Source organism: Protopterus annectens, chromosome 12.part0 (assembly GCF_019279795.1).
Source record: "Protopterus annectens isolate FY-2018-M chromosome 12.part0, PAN1.0, whole genome shotgun sequence".
Taxonomy (NCBI): Eukaryota; Metazoa; Chordata; order Ceratodontiformes; family Protopteridae; genus Protopterus; species Protopterus annectens.
This window is the reverse complement of record NC_056746.1, coordinates 96,007,818-96,034,394: the sequence shown is the minus strand read 5'-3', so window position 1 is coordinate 96,034,394 and position 26,577 is coordinate 96,007,818. Positions and strand designations below refer to the sequence as shown.

General features: G+C 38.7%; 1 protein-coding gene across 1 annotated transcript in view; it reads left to right on the top strand.

The window, feature by feature from the left end:
• LOC122816135 (reticulon-4 receptor-like 1) overlaps window positions 1-24,782 on the top strand; it is a 32,652-nt gene extending 7,870 nt beyond the window's left edge. Inside the window, exon 3 of the mRNA XM_044088892.1 lies at window positions 23,686-24,782. Within this exon, the coding sequence (XP_043944827.1) occupies window positions 23,686-24,782 (1,097 nt within the window). The remainder of the gene's footprint in view (window positions 1-23,685) is intronic.
• The last annotated feature ends 1,795 nt before the right edge of the window (window positions 24,783-26,577 follow it).

Below are 26,577 nucleotides of genomic sequence, written 5' to 3'. Positions count from 1 at the left end.
GCTGTTTGTTGAAAAAAAAAAATGTCCTTGTTTCCCATCTTTCCTGACCTAGAGTAGTCTAAATACAGGCCTTGCTGTATTCTGGACTTTTGAAAAGTTCCTGTGTTGCCCATTTCCTTTCTTGGATAAAGGGAGGCTTCTTTGTTCACCAGTGGCAGTGGGGAGCTTGGAGAAGCCTATCTATCCCTGGAGGAGTATTCCCAGCACAGAACTCTTGTAGTCTATTGGCCGTTTTGGGCCAATTTTTAGCTCTTTCAAGTCCCCCTGTATAAAACCCGCTTTAGAGCGGCTTTGCGCGATTTTGCGCATAGCGCAGCATTGGGCAGCACCGCTTAATTGGGTTTAAACCATTCTTAGCTCCACAAAGTCTGCTCTTCACTTTTTCCCTTAGAACTGATCTAGTTCTCATAATAAACACCCTATTCCCACTCTAAAGCCTTGCACTTGCACACTAAAGCAATTATATAAGTCAGCACTAAAAAATTAAAAGCACTACACCCTCACAAACTCCCCTTGAGTACTTTGTTCCTCACTGGCCCTTTTTTCAATTATAAAGGAATTCCCAATACTATTCTAGCATGTCCAAAGGTCAGTTGTCAATCTCCTCTCCGGTCCAGCTGGTGAATCTGGGAATCTTGAGACAATGTTACAACTGCCTCATGTACACAGACAACCCTCTCCTCCTCCCAACAAATTCCAACACATGTGAGAGATGCAACCATATAGCCAAACTGGAGGCTAAGCTCTCTCAACTCAGTACTGGCGTAACCAATCATGAAGAGAAGGAAACCACACTCACTACAATTCCAGCCTCACATAGACCTACCACGACAGCAAACCAAACACATAAACACACAAAAACATACTCGGAGGCTCTAAATAAAAATCTGCCTAAGCAGCAGAGACCTCCAAAGCAGACACCCAAGCAACCACTACCCCAAAACAAAACATGTGCAACACATAGCTCACAAAGCCAGTGTGCCGAACAGTCACAGCCCTTAAGGCTAAACAACACACCTGATACACTTGTAATAGGTGACTCTATCATCAGGCACACTGACGTCCCGCTCACCGGGCTGAACAAGGAGAAGGTCACTGTGAGCTGCCTGTCAGGCGCTAGGATCCGCCACGTAACACAAGCACTCAGGTCACTCCAAGGCAAGTACAAATATGACTCGGTCATTGTCCATGCTGGTGTGAATGACCTGAGACGTACCTCCCTGGACTGCATGAAAAGAGACATAGAGGAGCTCTCTGAGCATGTAGCCCAGGCTGGTATGACCCTGATCTTGAGTAGCATCTTACCCTCACCAATAATGATGCCACAATATGAAGACAAGATGATCAATTTCAACAACTGGCTTAAGTATTGGTGTCATTCAAAGGGGATCCAATGCCTGTCTGCCTGGGATGACATGCTCGACAAGCCACGATGCTTCGCTAGGAACAGCTTGCACCTGTCACCCCTGAGCTTTTGGATATTGGCAAAGGCTCTTGCCACCCCCATAGTGCCTTTTTTAGGCAAGGCTCAAAAGGCAAACCCACCTCCATAGGTATCACAAGGGATAAGAAACTAAGAGTAATGCTACTCAATGCCAGAAGTCTAAACCTCAAGATGCACGCACTCAAAACTCTCCTTAGCATGGAGAACATCGATATCTGTGCAGTAACAGAAACCTGGTTCAAGGCTCCCGAGAGCACCCCAGCACTACCAGGTTATACCTCATACCATGTTTTTCGGCCCCAAAACTTGGACCGAACCACAAAAGAAGGGGGAGTATCAATATTCGTCAGAGATACCCACACCTCCAGGTTGGTGGCACAGCACGAAGCATCAGAGACTATCCATGTGCAACTAACAGTGGGTAAAACTGCCTTCCAGTTTATAGCCTGCTACAGACCACCCTCCCAAACCCAGGAACCCCACTCGGCCTTCCTGAGAACACTGGAAAATATGAAGGTCTCTCCAAACACCATTATATTGGGCGACTTCAACTACCCTAACATAGACTGGGAGCACTACTCTAGCTCCAACACCCTAGCCCGAAGGTTCCTAGAATTTATAAACTCAAATGCTATGGAACAACTTGTTGCCACTCCCACAAGAGGGGAAAACATACTGGACCTGACCATCACCAACATGGGGACTCTATGCTCCAGACCAGAAGTGTATCCCTCACTGGAAAGATCAGACCATAAACTAATCTCACTAGATATTCACATCCCGACCCCAGCCCCTGCCCAGAAAACCACAGTGAAAAACTTCTCTAAAGTAAATTTCACACTCCCCAAAACTGAGGTGGAATCCTTCAAAGCCCCCGGGTCTGTGGAAAATACGGCCCAGACTGCAGAATCCTTTATAAACGCATTCTATGAACACCTTCAGGAATGCATGGATCATGCAATCCCAAATAAAACCAAGACCCAATCCTCCAAAGTTAGGCGTCCTGTCTGGTGGACCCCAGCCATAAACAAACTATACAATAGAAGGAGGAAGCTACTACATGATAGAGCAAAATCCCAAAAAGGGAAGGCATCTCTGATCAGTATTAGCAAAAAATTATGGGCACTCATAAAATCGTCTAAGGCCAGCTTTGAGAGAAAAATTGCACAGGACACTAAGGATAATCACAAGGCTTTCTTTAGTTATGTTAGGAACCTGGGTGGGAATTCCCAGATATGCTCAGAATTAGTCCAAAATGACAAAAAATACACCGAACCCACAGACATTGCCAACATCCTAGCTGACAGGTTCAGCGCAAACTTCTCCCCCCCCTTCCCCATCAAAAGGGCAAATATCTATCCCAGCAGAATGCTGCCCCCCTGACATCTCAGATGCTCAGGTAAGAGCCGCCCTCTCCAAAGAAAAAACACAGCATCAATGGGACCAGACGGTGTCCCAGGCTGCGTCCTACATGAACTCCAAGAAGAACTAAACCCAAACATAAAACTACTGTTCAATCTCAGCCTTACTACAGGATATGTACCCAAAGAGTGGCGTACAGCAACAGTGGTCCCTCTCCACAAAGGTGGTGCCTCAACGGATCCTGGAAACTATCGCCCCATAAGCCTGACTAGCTTGGTCTGCAAAGCTATGGAAAGGATCATCAGGAACCTCATAAATAAAGATATTGGGGACCTACAGACACTGGATCCTACCCAGTTTGGCTTTATTAAGGGCAGATCCTGCCTCTTAAACCTGGTTGATTTCTTTGAAACAGTCACCAAGGCCATTGAAGAGGTGAAGGTGGTCCACACAGCCTACTTGGACCTTGCAAAAGCCTTCGATACAATACCACACTCAGGCATTATAGATAAGCTCACCAGCTTAAATATAAACCCCTATGTCACTAGATGTGTTGCAAACTGGCTCAAGGACAGAACCCACATGGTTAGAATTGCTGGAGCCATGTCAGACTCCAAACCAGTTACAAGTGGCATCCCACAAGGCTCAGTCATGGTACCTCTCTTGTTCGGTATATATTTCTCGGAGGTACAGGCTAACACGGAAGGACTGTGGCTGACCAAGTTCGCAGATGACTGCAAACTGGGCGCCATAATCGACTCTCCAGCCGACACAAGCATCCTACAAAAGGGCCTCATAGAAACAGACAACTGGTGCCAGAGCCATGGCCTCAAGCTAAACGCCAAAAATTGTACAGTTATCCCCTTTGGCAAAAACAAAGTGCCCACAAATTACCACATAGGTGGTAATCCATTAAGTACGAAAGAAGTAATTAGGGACCTGGGGACCCAAGTTGATAGCAATCTCTCATTTGACAACCACGTGGCCAAAGTGGTTAGAAAAAGATTTTAAACAGCCCACCTAATCATGAAGGGATTCACATCTAGATCAGGGGAGGTCATCGTGCCTCTTTACTCATCCCTCATCAGGCCCATAATTGAGTACAATGCCCCTTTTGGGATGTACCTTACCAGACACCTGCAGCAACTGGAAAGACCCCAAAAGTACCTCACCAAGAGGATCAAAGGGCTCAAACAGATGCCATATGCTTCCCGGTTAAAGAAACTCCAGCTCTACTCAGTGGCATACCGCCTGCTGTATAAAGCCATGTCCAACCTGGAATTAATGGACATGCTGCACCTCAGAAAATCCAAATCCCATCAAGCTATGCACTCGAGAGACTTGAACCTCAGCACTGAAATAAATAGGACATGCTGGAGGGACAGATTCATAACCCAGAGGCTCCCTTCACTCTGGAATAAAATCCCAGTCCAGGTTAGGCAGAGTCCCTCATTGACTCTCTTCAAGAGGAATCTTAATGAGTGGATGGGAGATAGTAGGTTTACCCCGGGTATCACTTCTGTGTCACTGTTAGACAGAGGCACAGTATACTAACCTCGAAAAAGGGCATAGCAAAGTTCATTTAAAATGGGTGGCGAAAGCCAAACACACTCTGGCTAGGCTTATAAATGCCCTAGGGCAGATAGCCTAGTATGAACCTATGAACCTAATACACCCAGTAGATTGCCTTTATCAATGATTTGGGAACATTGTCATGTTAAATGCTCAGACTTGAGCACCAATTTAAAGTCAGAGAAGAGAAACTGTGATCCCCTGTTAGTGATCATTAAAGTGAAAATGGAGGGGGTATATACTAACCCTAAGACTGTGTTATCTCAGAGTATTCCCACACTGTGAGACAGTAATCTTACAGGAGTGTGGGAACAGAGCCCCTTATGCCAGTGGTACCGGGGACTAACTACAAAATGCTTTAAAAAGTTACATTGTGACAATCAGACAGTTGTTTTGCTGCCTTAAGCATAGTGTAACATATTCAGTTCTGCAGATTCACTTATTATACTTTCTGTTTGATTACATTGTTTCTTTGCTTGTGCATATTATAAACTACTAGTAATTTCCTCCTCAAGCCTCCGCTGAAAAGGGGCTCTCATACCCAGATGGATATTCCTAGTAAACAACTATAAATAAAAATAAAAAATAAAGGTTATACTGTTTTCTAAAAATCACACTTCAATCTTCAAAGTGTTGGGACTAATACTTCCAGTAGTGAGCTCACAAACTCATGAGGCAACTCAGGAATCAAACCCAGAACTAAGGTTATCTGCTTGGAACCTTAAATACCCATAAATATGTCTGTTATACTCTCTGACATTAGAGCTAAATAAAATAAAGAGCAAAGTATTGTGTAGTTAGGACGTTTTAGACACTAAGGGATTTAGGGGTGCACAGCAAGATAACACAGTGTAACCTCTTAAACTCATTAGGAGCAGTATACAAGGCTGTGCAGGTTATATAGATGTGCTGGGGATGCACAGCAGGGCAGTTTTATGTACCATTATTCATGGCTACAGGAGTACAGCAGATGTGCTAAGGGTACACAGTAATACAGCACTCTACATACTACATTTTGATGTAATGCCATGACGACAGAACATCATGGTTAGGAATACAGCTATACCATGTAGCATACGAGGCTTTGTTAGTACTTTGTGTGAAAGACGGTTGCTATACGCTAATAGAATGAAATAAGCAATGAAGTTCAGACAATTGGAGAAGTGGCACTGTACTTGCTACATGTTCCTGCTTAAGAGTGCTTACCTGTGTCTCATCTGGGATGTGCATTTTGTGAAAGATGTGAAGAGTCCTGGCATATTAGAAGTCCTTATTGAGCTACATACTATTTGTGCAACCTACTGAAACTCATCAGAGTACTTACGGTACAGCTGTACTCCAGTGCTATTTCTACATGACTTTGGTGTGCATATAATAACATAATGAATGCCAAACCATTCCTGAATGTATGCAATTGCACACACACACACACACACACACACACACACACACACACACACACACACACACACACACACTTGCATGAACCCACGCACCCACATGCACACACACACACACACACACACACACACACACACACACACACACACACAGTGTGTCATACCTCTCAACCGCTTAGTGCAATAAATCTGGACAAAACCTGATATAATAGGGGGGGGGCAAAGGCCCAAAAATAGGGACACATTTTAAATATTGCTCTTATAAACTTAGAGAGTTGCTAGTGTAATGGGTTTAGTGTTAGCAGGCATTTTCTGAAAAATATAAAGACTGAAACTCGAATGCATGTCATTGTTTAGTGACTTTAATCCTTAGATTATCCCACTGATTTGTCAAAAAAAAAAAAAAAACAATAATTATGAAGAACAGACGAAAAATATGAAACAAAAATCTGGACATTCTGCTAAAATCTGTCCATTTGAGAGGTGTCACACACACAGTTATTATAACTTGTCCTCTAGTGATAATAAGTAACTAACTCTACTGCTGACTCTAGTCCACCCAGGATATCCACCTTATGACAAAAGGAAAAGATTTGAATTTGATCAAATACTTTGAACCTGGGAATTTAAACTTGCATATTTTTTCTTCTTTGGCAAAAATACTGTTTGGAAAATCTGGTCTGTGATTATATCACTCAGTATATTTAGTGCTAATGTCTGGTGTACTTTGATTTACAAATGAATAACCCTTTCAAGTAACTTTATGAAAGGTGTCATCTATTTTCCATTTAGAATATCCCACTAAAATCTCATGTATAACATGTAACCCACATGCTATACTTGGAATGTCCCACTAAAATCTCATGTACAACATGTAACCCACATGCTATACTTGGAATGTCCCACTAAAATCTCATGTATAACATGTAACCCACATGCTATACTTAGAAAGCCCCACTAAAATCTCATGTATAACATGTAACCCACATGCTATACTTAGAATGTCCCACTAAAATCTCATGTATAACATGTAACCCACATGTTATACTTGGAATGTCCCACTAAAATCTCACGTATAACATGTAACCCACATGCTATACATAGAATGTCCCACTAAAATCTCATGTATAACATGTAACCCACATACTATACTTGGAATGCCCCACTAAAATCTCATGTATAACATGTAACCCACATGCTATACTTGGAATGTCCCACTAAAATCTCATGTATAACATGTAACCCACATGCTATACTTAGAAAGCCCCACTAAAATCTCATGTATAACATGTAACCCACATGCTATACTTAGAATGCCCCACTAAAATCTCATGTATAACATGTAACCCACATGCTATACTTAGAATGCCCCACTAAAATCTCATGTATAACATGTAACCCACATGCTATACTTAGAATGTCCCACTAAAATCTCATGCATAACATGTAACCCACATGCTATACTTAGAATGTCCCACTAAAATCTCATGTATAACATGTAACCCACATGCTATACTTAGAATGTCCCACTAAAATCTCATGTATAACATGTAACCCACATGCGATATTTGGAATGTCCCACTAAAATCTCATGTATAACATGTAACCCACATGCTATACTTAGAAAGCCCCACTAAAATCTCATGTATAACATGTAACCTACATGCTATACTTAGAATGCCCCACTAAAATCTCATGTATAACATGTAACCCACATGCTATACTTGGAATGTCCCACTAAAATCTCATGTACAACATGTAACCCACATGCTATACTTCGAAAGCCCCACTAAAATCTCATGTATAACATGTAACCCACATGCTATACTTAGAATGTCCCACTAAAATCTCATGTATAACATGTAACCCACATGTTATACTCGGAATGTCCCACTAAAATCTCACGTATAACATGTAACCCACATGCTATACTTGGAATGTCCCACTAAAATCTCACGTACAACATGTAACCTACATGCTATACTTGGAATGTCCCACTAAAATCTCATGTATAACATGTAACCCACATGCTATACTTAGAAAGCCCCACTAAAATCTCATGTATAACATGTAACCCACATGCTATACTTAGAATGTCCCACTAAAATCTCATGTATAACGTGTAACCCACATGCTATACTTGGAATGCCCCACTAAAATCTCATGTATAACATGTAACCCACATGCTATACTTGGAATGTCCCACTAAAATCTCATGTATAACATGTAACCCACATGCTATACTTAGAAAGCCCCACTAAAATCTCATGTATAACATGTAACCTACATGCTATACTTAGAATGCCCCACTAAAATCTCATGTATAACATGTAACCCACATGCTATACTTAGAATGCCCCACTAAAATCTCATGTATAACATGTAACCCACATGCTATACTTACAATGTCCCACTAAAATCTCATGCATAACATGTAACCCACATGCTATACTTAGAATGTCCCACTAAAATCTCATGTATAACATGTAACCCACATGCGATATTTGGAATGTCCCACTAAAATCTCATGTATAACATGTAACCCATGCTATACTTAGAAAGCCCCACTAAAATCTCATGTATAACATGTAACCTACATGCTATGCTTAGAATGCCCCACTAAAATCTCATGTATAACATGTAACCCACATGCTATACTTAGAATGCCCCACTAAAATCTCATGTATAACATGTAACCTACATGCTATACTTAGAATGTCCCACTAAAATCTCATGCATAACATGTAACCCACATGCTATACTTAGAATGTCCCACTAAAATCTCATGTATAACATGTAACCCACATGCTATACTTAGAATGTCCCACTAAAATCTCATGTATAACATGTAACCCACATGCGATATTTGGAATGTCCCACTAAAATCTCATGTATAACATGTAACCCACATGCTATACTTAGAAAGCCCCACTAAAATCTCATGTATAACATGTAACCTACATGCTATACTTAGAATGCCCCACTAAAATCTCATGTATAACATGTAACCCACATGCTATACTTAGAATGCCCCACTAAAATCTCATGTATAACATGTAACCTACATGCTATACTTAGAATGTCCCACTAAAATCTCATGCATAACATGTAACCCACATGCTATACTTAGAATGTCCCACTAAAATCTCATGTATAACATGTAACCCACATGCTATACTATTTCTGTTTCTTTTCCTAAACCATCCATGGTAACATGGAAGAATCATGCCTTACCAAGATCAGAATACTTTCAGTTCTGTGTGCAGTGCACTGCAATAAATAAATTCTAGAAAAAAAAAGTTTATTTTTATGGTGCTCATTGGCCTTTTGGACATCAATAAAAACAACATCCCTTCCTTTTCATTGCATTTCTCAAGAAAACAGAACAATTTAATCCAGTAATACTCAGAAATACTTTTTATTACAGTATTGCAAATATGTTTCCAAGAAAATGTATCTTCAATGTACCTGAATCCCTGTTAGAAATTTATTACAAATAATTTTAACATTCTTGTAATTAAGCAACCTCATAATTAATTCCTATGGTTCAAATTCTATAAAAGGATATTAACCTGTTCAAGTACATAAATATATTATATTCATTTCATGAAGTCTTTAACATTAAAAATTCTGTACAAAATAAAAATATTTACATAAACCTTAGATTACATTGCTAAGAAAGTGATTATACCCCCTCAGTATAAGCATCCAAATAGTTATGTGAGTGTGTGTGTGTGTGTGTGTGTGTGTGTGTGTGTGTCTGTGTCTGTGTCTGTGTCTGTGCGTGTGCGTGTGCGTGTGCGTGTGTGTGTGTGTGTGTGTGTGTGTGTGTGTGTGTGTGTGTGTGTATCTCTTATCTAATTCCACATGTACAGCTCTGCAAATGCCTTTTACAGAATATTAGCCAGAAAGTACCCTGCAAAGGTCCTGTTTAAAAATCATGCCACTTCTCCCTTATTTTTCTTTCTGCATTAAAGAAAGATAACATGTGGCAATTTGAAAGTTTAAAAGTTTGCACCATAGGCAAGTGGAAGTGATTAAACCCAACATTCTAAAATGAAGAAACATTAACTGTCAGTAAAATTATTTCCTTCAAAAGGCAACATGTATAGAATCCTGGATTTGCACTCATATCATATCCAAATACATTTAAAGATACCAAAGTACTTAAAACTTTAGATCTTTCAATTACATTAAAACACTAGATAAAAACTTGCTTTATAGACCAACAAGTCCAATACATTTGATCTTAAGTTATAATTTCAGTACTACCATTGAATGCTTGACTTTCCAGCAGCCAGTAAACCTCAGGACCCTGTAACTATCATACAACAAATTAATAACTATCCATACCAATATGTTTGATTTTCTGGAACTGGAAGGAAATCAGTGGGTTTGTAATTGTTCAGCATTACAGCTGTATAAGTGGATTGCTGCATTTCAAGCACATTTTATAGGACCCCATTGTCCTGTTTCTTCATTTTTACTTTGTAAAGGTGACCTGGATCACCTGTGATCTGAATGTTGCATGCACTGCCCCAAGCATGAGCCGATGGGATGCTGCTGGCTTCACCCAACAAGTGACCACTCTGTAATGGTGAAAGAAGTCATTCCAAGATTAACAAATGTTATTCGTCTCCCTAGCATTCAGTATAATATCAGCAGGTTTTGTAGCACAGCACCCATGGAGATCTGGATAGTAAAGAGACAACAGCATACACTGTTTATTTTACCTGCCAATGATACAGATATGTACTGATTAAGTGGAAAACAAGGAGGCAATGTACATTCTTGTATGTTGAAGAGTAACTTCTGAAATACTAATGTGTTTGCAGCTAATTCATGAATGATTGATGTGCTTCGTACGAAAATGTGTTAATCTCAATTAAATTAGATTTTTGTAATAAACACGATGAAGCTATCTGCATACTGCAGATCTGCTACTGAATATTTTAACTGCAAAAAATGGCATTTATTTTTCCTAAATTACTGCTGCAGTTTTACATCAATAGAGAAATGTGTATATATATATATATATATATATATATATATATATATATATATATATATATATTTATATCTATATCTATACAAATATAGATATAGATTAATATATGCATGTATATCTATATCTATCTGTATATATATATATATATATATATGGGATACCTTCAATTTACCAAACGTCCATTTCCCCGACACGCAGTTCACCAACACTTCAGATCACTGATATCCAGAAAGCCGTCATTTCCTGCATGGTAAGTAACCATTTGGCCATCTACTTGAACTTTGCCCCTTACCCCCACGGTAGTGCATTCTTGGAGTTGGTATATTTAGTAAGAGGGGGTGTGGGGGGTTTGTTTTCTTCGGGTAGTTCCTTCAGTCGGGATGGCCAAGTGTTTACTTACCACACAGGAAAAGTCAGCTTTCCAGATGTCAGTGATCTGAAGTGTTTGTGAACTGCATGTCAGGGAAGTGGACATTTGGTAAACTGAAGGTAACCCATACATACATACGTACACACACATAAATATATATATATAGATATATATATATATATATATATATATATATATATATATATATATATATATATATATATATATATATATATGTGTGTGTGTGTGTGTGTATACACAGACACTTTTCTACATGGGGTCGGGGTGTTGCCTTAACTGTTTCCATCTGTCTCGATTCAATGCCGCACTCCTGCCTGATTGTTCCAAATCATCTTCACTAGATTGCCTTCTGCTTTTCTGCACATGTGCACCGTAGTCTGTTCTCTTTGCTCTTTTCTGCAGTTTGAGCTACTTTGGCTTCTGTTCTTATGTTCTCATTTCATCTGTCCCACAGTGTGCATCCTACCATGCTTATCAGGCTCTTCATCCCCATCACCTGTAGCTTCTTCATCTGCTCTGCCTTCACTGCCCAGGTTTCTGTACCATACTGTAGTACTGGTCACACCACTGTCTTGTACACCTTGCTTTTCAGCTTCTTTGGCATTCGTCTGTCATACACGACACCAGAACTCTATGCCAGTTGGCTGCAGGCCCTCTGATTTTAGCTTTGACCTCATCATTCAGACTTCCCTTCTATTCAATAATGCTTCCCAGATACTTGAAGGTATTAACCTGTTCCACTATCTTCCCTTCTACATCAATTCTCAGCTTCTTCTGATTTCCCAAATTTGCTGTTGCCATTGCCACTGTCTTATCTATACTTAGTTTCATCCCATGTGCCTTCAGTTTTGTATTCCATCCCCCTGTCCTTTGCTGAATTTCTTGCTCAGAGTATGCCTGCAATGCCACATCATATACATACAGCAGTTTTGTTGATCTGTCCCCTCCAACCTGTTTGCTAATGTTACCCATCACCAGTATGAACAGCTGTGGGCTCAGAACTGAACTCTGGTGTACACACACTCCCACTGGGAACCCCTCTGTGAGGCCGAACACTATTCGTACTTGAGTCACTGGGTTCTTGTACATGGCCTGCACTTATTCTACCAATTTCTCTGGGACTTTGAACTACCACAGTACTGCCCAAATCAGCTTTCTTGGAACCTTGTCATATGCTTTCTCCAAGTCTAGGAATGCCCAGTTGGACTCTATCCTCATCTCTAGCTTCTTCTCAACTATCTGCTCACTACAAACATTGGGTCAGTTGTGCTTCATCCTGATCTGAATCCAAGCTGCTCATCTCCCATCTTACTTTCTACAACTCTGTGTATCCATTCATCCATCACCCTCTCAAGAACTTTCATGCAGTGTGACAGGAGTCTGATGCCTCTGTACTGCCCACAGTTGTGGATGTCCCCTTTGTTCTTGTACACAGGTACAAGTATGCTTATTCTCCAGTCATCTGGGATACATCTTTCTCTCCACACTCCTATGAGTACCTTCAGGAGACATTTCTCCCTAATCCTACCCTGCATCTTTATCATATCTGCTATGATCTCATCTGAGCCTGCTGCTTTCCCTGACTTCATTTTCTGAAATGTTATTCTTACTTCTTCTAGGGTGGACTCCTCTTCTTCTCTCACTGTAGGCTGTGTCAGGGGCAGTACAGTTTCTGTGGGGTTTTCTTCATTCATAAGCAGCTGGAAGTACTCTTTCCATCTGCCTTTGACACCCTGTGGACTGGTGAGCAGGTTATTAATGGCATCCTTTAAGAAGAGTATCTGACTATCTCCTTTATCTTTCTATCTTTGTCTTGCAACCGGACTTATTTTCTTTGTGCCACATACTGAGTGACTTTCCAGAAGCTGGTAGAATGCATCCACTGCCCTGTTCTTTGTTACTGAAACTCCTTTCTTAGCTTCTCTGTTAGCCAACCAGTATTCCTTCCTAGCCTTGTCATCGTTTCTATCTCCCACTTTTTCCTGCACTCTTTTTCTTTTGATGACTTCCTGGACTTCTGCATTCCAGCACCAGCTTTTCTTATATGCCTTATTTCCATGCCTGGGTAGACTATAGATCTGTTAGTAGTCCTCACAGGTGTTGTTTTTAGGCACTGCCATTCTTCTTCAACAAAATCAATTTCCTCCTCTTCTTGGGGTGCTAGAGCCCTGAGCAATTCCTTGAATGGTTGTACTTTCTTCCCAGTCAACGTCTAGGTCTTCAGCCTGGTCTCTGTTCACCTTAGAGCCTTCTCAGACCATTGCTTGCAGCTGATTGTGGCAACCAGTGGTCTATGCTACAGTCAGATTGTTTCACTAGGGATGACTTTGCAGTCACTCTTTCTACCTCTGTGCCCTTTCCTTACTAGGAGGAAGTCTACTTGAGTTGCATGTTGGCTGCTCTTGTATATGACCTTGTGACTGTGTCTCTTCCTGAACCATGTGTTGGCTACTATCAAGCCATTTGCCAGACAGAAGTCTAGAATGGCCTCTCCTTCTTTATTCCTGTTACCCCACCCATGTGGACCTAGGCAGTCCTCGTATCCTCTTCTGTCCAGTCCAATATGTGCTTTCTAGTCCTCCTTTATATGTTTTGGTGCATAAAGTTAATCAGTATTGAATGAGAATTATGCAGATTCATTCAGTCAAATTTGTGCAGTAAAACAAGTAACTTGTATATACTCCTTTGAAACACGTTATAAACTTTGCAATGGTTTATATGTTAAAAAAGTATGTTAATCACATACAGTAAAAGGAACTGCAAGCCTCTAACATGATAAAGTGAAGCAAATTAATGCAGAGCTGTAGAGATCAACAGAGCAGTAAGAAACCAACAAAACGTGTTTTCTTTCTTCATTTGTGAAAACAGGATTATGGGAAAATAAAATAAACTGAATACCAACTCAAGACTCACCCATACATTAAAGGAAGTGTCACATCTTTACGTTTTTTATCTGGTACAGCCAGATTAATAAAATGCATCCTACTGCATTTAAAAACAATAGAGAAATCAAAGCAGATGTAAAACCTATGGTTTTATAATGCTTACTTTTATGGTATAAATAAAATAAAAGCAAGTGAATGCAAGGATGCTTGTAAGGTACGTGCCATGTAAATAATAATGTCATATAGACCAGAGATGCACTGAAGTTTTTTCTTATATTTACTGATTAAATGAAACAGTTATTATCCTTATAAAACTGAAATGTGTAGCCAAGCAACAGATGGATCCTTATATTACTACTCAAATCTTTAAGGGCCAATATGGCAGAGCTAAAACAATAGTCCATAGCCTAATATCTCTCAGAATGAAGAGGACATACTGACTCAATGATTTCTTCAGAGGGGGTGTGATACTGTCAACTAAAATAAGTCATCATTTAAGTACCTGCCTCAGGTATCAGGTATCTGTTTTAACAGAGGAAAACTACAAAATGCCATTAACACTGGTTCATTTCAAGGTTTCAATGAACAGCAACTATGCAACTATGTGAGGCTCATGTTACATAAGAAGTGGAATTTGCTAAAAGGGCAGTTACTGAGGTTACTAGAGACAGAATGGAGATCACATTTTCTAAGACTAATATGGTAACAGACCCTACAAATCTTGAAACAGCTAAAGAGTTTAATGAAGAGCCCTGATTAACTTGAACACACCCTTATGATTGCAGTACTCAATTCCCACATATTAATAAAGTAAAGCCTCTGCACTTTCCAACAAGTAATAAGCTATCAGAAGTTTGCAGCATGACGAACATATGTCGCCTGGAATACAGGCAGCATGACTTGTGAGGTATGCAGTCCAATATGCGTGTAAATCTTTCTACACCTAGAGATGTACCTGGAGTATTTAGGTGTAGGATTGCTAAACGTGTTATTTTACAAAAATAATATGTGAAAAAAATGTTTTGGTAGAACATTCTGGATAACAGCTTGGACACCACAATTACTCAAACTGTATGATTTGGAAGTACTAAAATGAAGTTAGTGAAGGTGATGGTGATAAACTCCACAAACTGAAAGCTCACTGGAAAATGCCCCACCAGACGCTGATGAAAAATGTGATCAAGTTAGCTGGGTCTTCTTTTTAAAATACAGACAAGTGATGTGCATTTATTTGATTTTGTTAATTAAGTGTTTTACTAGATTAATTTGACTGAGTGAATATGTATCATTGTAATTAAATACTTATGAACTTTATGCACCCAAATATATATCGTTAAATGTTTGTTATTGTTTTACTTTACTTGTGTTGACACACTTACTTTTAATATTGTGTAGCTAACAACGTCTCTGCGTCATTGCCCAGAAAAGTAATAACAAGGTATCCATACACACTCCTTAAGATTTAAAAAGAAAGACTGTCATCATTTGTGTAACTTGCCTACCACAGATGGTCAATTTGTATAGCAGTGATAAAATGCATTTCAGAGATAGCTATGGCCGCAGTGCGAAAGACCTTAGCTCATTAGCATGTCTCTGAATCACCCTTTGTTAACACTATCACTATCAGGCCTAATAGTGGTAATGTTTTCCATGACAGCCTATGCATCACATTCGCAAAGAAATCCCCTTACCCTCCCATACACACATCCCCCAACAAAAAACAAGCTCCCCTACATTTGATCATACTAACAGAAACATACAGCCTTTCACCCAAATGCATAACTCAACATGCACATAGACCATACATGCATATCCAGACCCTAGATTCCCTACCTAACCCCCAGTCTGTACACCCATGCAGATATACACACACACACACACACACACACACACACACACACACACACACACACACACACACACACATTCATCTGGTTTCATTCATGCCCTTATAGACAGGTGCTCACCCCCCACACACATATACATATGCATGCATACACAGATGTACACTAACACAGCCCCACCCCAACACCTGTGTCGAACTTACCTGCACTGCATCTGCTTCCACAGGAGTAGGTAGACGACTGCCATCTTTGTGGATGACTGTCATCTTTTTCCTCCAACAGTGAAAATTATGCAGCAAAGTGATTCAATGATTTGTTCAACAGTATAAATCAAGACTCACAGGCATGTCCGAGAGGTGGGATTACATGGCTAATTAGCATCAGGTAATCCCTTGAAATCCTGCAATAGCATGCAGATCGTTCAGTGGGAACCCCTGCCACACTAAGGACACTGCCAGCAGGAAAACAGTGGTAGGACAGTCCATACTGCGAGTGGGGTATGGCAAAATGCCATGTTAAGCCTTTTGAAATCCCAGGAACTGTTATTGCCAATTAAAACTGAACAAATATATTCAAATTCAGTCAACTAAATCAGCTTCGGTGTTGAGCTACAATTAAGTCCTTAACAGTGGACTGGCAGTCTTTCGGTATTATGTAAACAAGTATCCAAACATAAGCCTGCTATGCAAGCCTAATTCCTTGAAAATCTTTCTAAGAACTGTTAAAAAGGGACTGAAATACGGCCTGTTGCCTACAGGTATCAAATGGAGGACTTTAGTGGACATTACACAGTAACAGTTTAGTACACTGCATTATACTCAAGTTTCTCTGAGGGCTAGTTAAATAACTTCTTTGCAGGGGTATAATATAAATGTAGTAAGTTAAACTACAACTACATCAAAAGTGAGACTGATATATATTTATCCAAAACTGTGACTTTCTGTCACTGGTTTTATGCTAGCCCTCTCTCCTAAGATCTACATGTGACACACATTACATAAGGATATGGTAGTGTTCATGCCTGGGATTCATAAAGCACCCAACTGTTGACCCCAAGAGGTACAGCCAAAAGGGGTTGTATCCACAATCTCAGAAAATGCAATTCAGAGACATGTTTAACCGCAATGAGGAAAGACCTCATTAGTGGTTAATGTGCATATCTCTGAATTGTGTGGTGTTGCCACAAATGTTAATTAGCACTTTCTTGTGATAATTACCACTGGAGGCACATTCACTACATTAGCACAGACCCCCCCCCCCCATTCAGTTTCCTAAATACATGCACACATTCAAACACACACACACACACACACACACACACACACACACACACACACACACACACACACACACACACACACACACACACACACACACACCTCCCACCACTACCTGTCAGCTAAAATCCCCAGCAATTACTTTTAACACAATCTCATCTGTGAAATGTAATGTGTGAACACAAACTTTTGGCTGAGTTAGTTAACATGGCCTGCTAAGCTAATGGATGCAGACAGTATTCTCTATGACTCACTTGGCTGCTTATAGAGTTTACTGCCAGAATTTCTGAAGAAGAGCAAGTGGATAATTAGCATAGGCCACGCCCCCAGAATGCTTGCTCAGCCAATGAGATTGAGCACCATGGTGATCCTACTGACTGTAGAATCACTGCAGAGAGTCTGTCTGTGAACCAGAAAGGGCAGCCAACAGCGCTAACAGCTTATCGTAGGGCTTACTGCAGGCAGCAGCCCTGTCTGAATCCAGCCCAAAGTATGTTCTTTAGTTGTGTATCATATATATATTTTCTTGGCAGTTTTCTTGAAATTTACAAACCAAAGATGTGATCCTGTCTATATGCTAAGTACCAGCAGCAGATCTGTATGGTCTTTATGTTGCCTTTTGTTTCAAAACAAATGCTCATGTGGCATTTATTCCATCAAACAAGTTCATTAGCTGTCCAAATCATATTTTAGTGTTTTTGTGAGACTGGAATCAGATTACTTATCTCTCAGAAAAGAACACATTTAATATATTTTCTTTTATTTTAAATGTAAAAAAACAGCTTTGGCATTTGTAGAATCAGATCCACATTTTCAAGATATTGTTGACTTCTTGCCTTTAGTTCTGTTAGAATACCAGTGTTCTGAATAAGGTTCAGTATGCATGCATCTTGTCCTGAAATTTTAATCTGCAAAATAAATATAAAGATAGTGATATTTTCATGGGTCAAATTTATAGCAAAGAGTGGTCATAAGTGTAACACTTGTAAAACATTCATTTCAAAATAAAAGTTTGAGTTGCAGTTTCTTCACGCCATGACACATCCCCAAAATCAAAAGCCCTTTCCTAGTCCTTAATCTTCCTTCTATAGGAAGAGAGATGACCATGTTCCCAGCTGTCTTCCTGCCCTGCTTCTCATGCCCAGCCTTCCAATCTTCTCTTGACCTTCTTATTCATCTAGTCCCTGAAGAAAGGCTGCTGCTTTGTTATATCATGTTGAATTTTTCTTGAGACTTATTGATGTGATTATATGCATACCTCTCAAATGTCCAGACTTCTGCCTCATAATTTTGGTCTGTTCATCAAAACAAATTGCAGTTTTCTGAAAAATCACTGAGGACTGAAGTCACTAAATAATACCAGACATTTGAGTTTCAGACTTCATGTCCTTCATAAAATGCATTCTTACACAAATCCTGTTATTCTAACAACTTTCTAAGTTTATAAGAGCAATATTTAAAATCTGTCCCTATTTTTGGGCCTTCATCCCCCTATTATTTTTGGCTTTATCGAGACTTTTTACACTGAGAGGTTGAGGGGTATGATTATACATTTCATTTTTATTTCATCTGCCTTTCTACAACTAGATAATTGGGGAGGGGAAAGTATTTCTACCATTATATGTTATTTTCTTACTGTGCACTGTTGTTTTTCCCTTCTATCTCATTTTCCCATTGTGCTCTGTCTATGTGCTTTGCTAAACTCACTGTCTAGATATTCTTGAGCACAAAGACATTTCTACTTTGGTAGCCCCCTAAAGATTTAATAATATATTGATTTTTAATTTTGTTAAAGTACCACATTTAGAAATTTCCCATTTAGTATTCCCTAGGTACTAAGTTACTTCAGATGACTGATAGACCAAAAGACTGAATCCCAAAATACTGAAAACGCAAAATACTGGAGGATGGAATTTGCCCTTTCTCTACTGTTGTACAATCTTAGAATTGGTGTGTATAGTTAGCAGGGGGTGTGGGGTGTGCAGCTCCCCACATGAGGGATGCTGGGAGGCTTGCCCTCTACATTAAACATGTTTTCAGTATTTTGAGTTTTCAGTATTTTGGGATTCAGTCTTTTGGTCCATCAGTCTTCTGAAGTAGACCCATATATATAACTAGTGTGTGAGTGTATACATATATACAGTGGATATAAAAAGTGTACACACCCCTGTTAAAATAACAGGTTTTTGTGATATAAAAAAACGAGACCACAATAAATCATTTCAAAACTTTTCCCACCTTTAATGTGACCTATAACCTGTACAATTCAATTGAAAAACAAACAAATCTGTTAGGGGAAAAATATAAGAAATAAAAAATGTACAATAAGCTAGTTGCATAAGTGTGCACACCCTTAAACTAATGTTGAAGCACCTTTTGATTTAATTACAGCATTCTGTCTTCTTGGGTACTAGGCCTTTTTAGAACTGTAGACGGGTGTCTTACATGCTTCCTTTGCTGAAAATGCAAAGATTCAGTTTTCTAGTGAATGTTTTGACCTGCAAAATTGTTTCAACCAAGTTAGCCCTTCTGGCAGGAACAAAGTTAAGCCCTAAAAATATCAGAATGATGAAACTGGATAAGGGTGGGAGTTTGGTTATTATGGATGTAGAGGACTATAATAGTAGAATGTATAGTTTGTTATACAGTGACACATTGTGATTTCTTGAAATGAACTTAATATAGCCCATAGAAACATTGATCTGACTTTAGATACACTATTGCTTAATGGGCAAATTAGTTTGGAAGAACATGGTTTTATGGAAATAAGTTACCCACGAACTCCTACTATTTTTGGAATCCCTAAAATCCATAAGTCCATTTCCAACCCCCCTCTTCGTCCCATTGTGGACGCTAAGGCATCCAAGACTTTTGGAATTGCTAAGTTCATCGATTCAAAAGTCAGACATGTACTTGACCAACAGGCCACTCTTTTTAAGGATTCCTGGGATTTCCTGAGTAAGATCGGTAAGGACATATACGATGATAATCTGCTAATGGTAACCGTTGACATCTGTGATCTTTTCTCTGTCATACCCCATGATCAAGGAATAGAATGGTTCTGTCAGTTTTTATGTGGTAACACTACTTTGGGCCACAATACTATATTGACAATAAGAACTTGTATGGAACTAGTGTCGGAAAATAACTTCCTGATTTTTGATGGCCAGCTGTTTAGGCAAAGATGGGGTATGGCCATGGGCACTTGTTGCGCACCTGTTTTTGCCAATATAGTTTTGGCACACTGGGAAGACCTTTTGTTTTAAATTCACCATTTAATGATTGCTGGGCCTTATATGGCCATTACCTGGATGACATAGTGTTGTTTTGGAAAGGATGTGTCGATAGATTTCAGAGTTCTTTTTCAATATATTCATGAGACTGCATCTTATCTGAAGTTTACCATGTCTGTTGACAGAAATAAACTTAATTACTTGGATGTGACTATTACGAAAAACCGACAAAAAAAAATTCCTCACATTTGTACAGGAAACCCACATACTCTAACTCTCTTTTGCATTTCTGTAGCTGGCATCCTATACATCAAAAAACAGCCGTAGTAAAGGGGTAGTTTGTTAGGCTAACCAGAATGGTGTCAGGTAGTGATGATTTTTTAGAGGAATGTAGGGTTTTGACAGGCATGTTAAAGCAACGAGGTTACCCAGACTCATGTGTGGGTAACATAGCTAGTGAGGTTAAGAGAAGAAGTACTGCTGGGGTATTTAGGGCATTGTTGTACTCAGATATTGATGATACTGACGGGGGGGGGGCACCAGTGCAACTGATGGATTTCATAAAGCTTTAATTTTGCCCTTTTATATAGACTTCAATGATATTAAAGAGATTATTATGAAATATTGCAGAATTTTTAGAATGGATCCCACAGCTGCCGGTCTATTGGGGAACAAGCCAGCTATTGTTTACAAAAAGAACATTTCTTTTAAGGAGCTGTTGGAGAAAAACTCTGTTATTCCAATAAATGGGGTGAGTTTTAAATGTGGGAGATGCCCACAGTGCCCATTTATAGTTAATAAGGAGAAAATTAAAATCAAGAATTTTGGTTTTATTAAACCATCTAAAAAATACTATTGCTACTCCAAGGGTGTGGTATATGTGGCTCTGTGCCAGTCCTGTGGCAGTTTTTATGTGGGGAAGACCAAGAGGGCTTTCAGACAAAGGATTTATCAGCACATATATGATATAGGGCATAAAAATGAGAATAACGCCCTTTATAGACATATTAAAATCTATTCCACTCACAAGTTTATGTTTTGTGCTATTGACCATGTGGACTTGGGCCCTCAAGGGGGACCCACTGACGATTTCCTGGAGTATCAAGAGTTGAAGAGCACGTTAAAACCAATGCCCATGAACCACCTGGGCTTAATGACAGAATGTCCATGGGGCCTTTGCTAAAGTTAAATACGCGTATATTTTATAACTTATTACTTGTTTTTTGCATTTCATATTTTACATATTTTTTATGCTGTTGTATTGTTTTATATAATCTTGGTTTTAAATAACTGAGTTTTGTTTTAAGAGCTCATTAAGAGAGTGTCCCAATGTTTGACCAATGAGAGGGGAGAATTGTGTATTTGAAGTCAGTGATTTCTTTGTCATTTTACTCTGAAGAAGTCTGACATTTAATTTAGACAAAAGCGCTTAATAAATATCTGTGGAGTGGTACCTGTGCTGAACTGTTGTTTTCTGCATCATTTTCCTGGTTTCCTCGATTTTGTGCTGTTTTTTTTTTTTGAGTAAAATTAAGAGAATGTGATGGGAGGACTGAGAAATATGAGGGGGTAGCAGTGGACAGCAGGAGAGGAGGCCATAGCGCACTTCACCTCGGACATCATTTCATCTAAACTCACCTTGAATTTGCTTATCCAGGATCTGTTTGAATATTTTACCTGTGTAGCTTCATCCTTCATTTCTTTAGTGCCATCCTGCTAGCTTCACACTGTGAACAGTTTACTTTATTTTCCTTCCTCACCAACCAGAGGAGTGATTGTACTTAATCTCTTAGTGGTATACATCATGACTATGTAATGTTTATTTTATGTATTCCTTCCAGTTCCCCAGCTGTAACTCAGATTTGAGAATATTCTGAATACAGTAAACCTGTGCCTTTGTATTTTATCCCTTTATTAGTTGACCAATTTTAACATGCATTTACTGCCATGAATATACTAACCCTCAAGTACTACCAGCAATATGTAAATTATTTATTTTGCATTCTCATTTCATTTTTATATACTATACTCTGTTCCAGTTATGTGTCTAATTTATGTATGAATTCTCGATATATCAATCTTCTGAAATATACTTTTAATTTCAAGTCTGTAACTTATATCTGTGCCATACCTCTCAACCTCTTAAAGCAAGAAATCTGGAAGAAGCCATAAATAAAAGTGGGACAAAGGCTCAAAAATAATGACAATTTTTAAATATTGCTCTTACAAGCTTACAAAGTTGGTAGAACATCAAGTTTTGCATTAGCATGAATTGTCTAAAGGGTATGAAATCTGAAAGTCAAATGTCTGTCATTATTTTCTAACTTCAGTCTTTAATGATTTGCCACTAATTTGCCAGAAAACCACAATTTTATAAAAAAATGGACTAAAAATATGAGGCAAAAATATCTGGACATCCTGCAAAACTTTGTACAGCTGAGAGGTATGATCTATGCAAGTAATCAGTTATAAAATGAAACTACATACCTTCATGATAGTTATGATGTAACAGAGAAACCAACAGAGTTTTCATAAAGAAGTGTTGTTTACATGTAGTGCCCTTAATGCTTCCCTTGTAAACTGCCATGGTCTCAATTCAATGAGAATTCAACCTGCTATGCTACACTACTCACAATTCAAACCACCAAATAAAATTAAAAGCAAATGTTTTTGCATTGAGACAATAGCTTGCATCCATGGGGGGGGGGGGGGGTAAATCCTCTCCATATTCCTCAAAATTATATATACAAATTCCATTCAAAGGATAAATCATCACAGGCTAAATAAATAAAATAAACTCCCTGGTCACATAAATGAAAAGGGAAAAACGAAACTCTCCTAAAGCCTTGGAATAACAGCTGGCACACAGAAATTGTACCAATAGTGATTTTCTTTAGAAAACAATTCAGTGGGTTCTTAATCTGGGAACTGAACTCAGTAAGTGGAGTTCACAAGGGATAGGGACTCAGAGGAAATGTAGAGAAACTGCTCTTATTTATTTTTACTTATATTTATTTATTTATTTATTGCAACTCTGGGAAGCAAGTCTTGAAACTGTTTTTTCTATTGAGTTTTATGTTTTTTTGCCTCCCTTTGGCCTGATTCATGGCTGAAAATTGTGTTTGAGTAATTCAATTAACTGGTTATCAAGTAAGTACAACTCTACAAAGGCTATACTTTGACTATTAATAACTGTAACTTAATTTTTAGTGTAGCACACAAATTAACCAAAATGAAAAGTGATGTGATGTGTTTTTAATCTGTTTTAGGAGATTCAATTATCATTTTTCGATATCTGCTACTTCTTTCTGTGACTACAACTGTACTGGGCAGCTGCAATGACACAGAGTGTGAAATCTGCATACCATACTTTCCTGAGGGCATGCTAGTGCACTGTACTAATAAACATCTAACGGGGCTTCCTGAGTTGCCGTATAATGTTTATGAACTACAGCTCAGTCACAACAGCATTAGTGTACTGAAAACTGGAATGTTCAACATAACTGAATTAACACAAAGACTGACGCTGTTGTACCTGGACAACAATAAAATCACTGAAATACAATCATCTGCCTTTCTGGGGGTTAACAAACTGAAACACCTTGATTTATCTCACAATACAAACTTGAAGTCTCTAAACAGTGGTGCACTTTTATGTTTGTCTAGTTTGCAGTACCTGGACCTTCAAAGTACAGGTTTGGTCAGTTTAGCTCAAGGTGTTTTCAAGTCTGTTCCAGTTATGGAAATCTTGCTATTATCTTTCAACAATTTTTCAAACATACCACCAAATTCATTTGAAGGTACCAGAGAACTTAAAACTTTAGATTTTTCCAATAATAACATTAAAACACTAGAGAAAAATGCATTTAATGGTGTAGTGATTCTCATACACTTGAACTTGAGTTTTAATCTCATTACTAACATTGAACGTTCGACATTCCAGCCGCTGGTAAACCTCAGGAACCTGAAACTGACGTACAACAAATTAGTAACTATCAATACTAATGTGTTACAACCACTGCAACAACTTCATCTTCTAGAACTGGAAGGAAACCAGTGGGATTGTACTTGTTCAGCATCGAATTTCTACAGATGGATTCACTCATTTCATGGAAATGTTACAGGACCCCTTTGTGCTACTCCTCAGTTTTTAATCGGTAAAGGTGACCTGGGTCACCTGCCATCTGAATGTTACATACACTGTCCCAAGCATGAACCCAAGGAGAACTGCTGGCTACCACCAACAACTGCACCCCCTATAAATCTGAATGAAGTCATTCCAAGATTAACAAATCTTGCTTATGTCTCCCTAGCATTCAGTGTAATATCAGTAGCTTTTATAGTGGCAACATCAATGGGGGTCTGACTTGTAAAGCGCTGACATCGAACAGTCCTTTGGTGAGGATATGGACCAACTCAATAGAAAACAAGAAACAAATGTGCATTTCTGTATGGTGAAGAGTAAACGCTGAAATTCTAATCAGCTTGCAACAGATTCATGAATGACTGATGTGCTTCATATCTATATGTTTATTTCAATTAAATTAGATCAATGTAAGTGAACATGCTTTTTTTGTGTATTTTAGCTGTTAAAATTTATTTATTTTACTATGCCACTGCCAGTTTATTTCTATGATATAAATACATACACACATAGATAGATAGATAGATAGATAGACAGATAGATAAATATTCCTTTTTAACGCAAATTCTAAATTTTGCATGGTTATTTTTAAAATGAAAGTTGTTAAATACAAATGGTAAAAGTAATTTCAAGCCCACAGCCTGGTACAATGAAGCAGGTTAGCGCAGAGCTGTACATATCAAGAAAGCAGTGTGGAACCGGTTACCTCTCAGTTATGCAGATTTTCACAGAATGCCAAGATTTTTTTGCCTCATATTTTTGGTATGTTCCTTATAAAATTTGTAGTTTTAAGGCAAGTCACAGAGGACTGAAGTCACTAAATAATGGCATACATTTGAGTTTTAGACTTTATATCCTTCAGAAAATGCATGCTAACATAAATCCTGTTATTCTAGTAACTTTCTAAGTTTATAAGAATAGTATTTAAACTCTGTCCCTATTTTTGGGCCTTTGTCCCCCTACATTATTTTAGTCTTTCTCCAGATTTCTTGTGCTAAGAGTTTGATAACCTGAATAAGAGATCTAGAATTACTCATAATTAAAGGTCACAACCTTTATAGGTATAGTTTAGTTCAATTTGATTAATAAAATATATCCTACATAATCTAACAATAAAGAAATCAAAACAAACATAAAAGTAAAGACTTTGTAATGTTTACTTTCATAGCCTCAGTAAAATATAAACAGAAAAAATATAAACCTGTACGGTATGTAAGTAATAATGCCACGTGGAATGTAATGCACAAATACATTGCCTTAAAGATAACTCTTAAGTTAAAAGGGTTAATATCTTTTGTAAAACTATGCTGTGAAGGGGCGCAATGTATAGGGCCTTATTTTACTAGCAATCCCTGGGATTCAGAAAGGTATAAGACGCAGGACTAACCTATTCTATGCAGGTCTTCACAGTGTGTTATGCGTGAGCAATTCAGAGACCCCTGTATCACCACAGCAATTTGAAGGAACCAGCCCATAGCATGGACAGCAGTTTCACTGATGAAGCATGTAGATATGTCTGTCCTTATGATTGGCTAATACAAATTAGCCATGTGCCCGCCTGCAGAAAAATTATTAGCATCTGAATAGCATGAAAGAGCAATTCATGGAATAGCTCTATCTCTGTATTTGGGTCAGGGAGTGGAAAACATTTTCACTTTTTTTTACAGTGTACATCCGTTCACTTCAAGTTTAAGGATTGGGGCTGTTATGTGTGTGCCTGTGTGTCTGTTTGTGTTTGTAGAGGAATATCTGTGGGCATCTGAAGGTGTGTGTGTGTGTGTGTGTGTGTGTGTGTGTGTGTGTGTGTGTGTGTGTGTGTGTGTGTGTGTGTGTGTGTGTGTGTGTGTGTGTGTGTGTTTTAAGTGGTCATAGGTGCCAGTATTTGTGCATGTATCCATGTGTAATGACAATGTTTTAAAGGTGCCTGTAGACCATGTTGCATAGACTGGTAGGAGGAACACTTGTGTGGTTAGGTGTGACAGCACATTGTTGGATTCAGAGACATGATAATGAGATG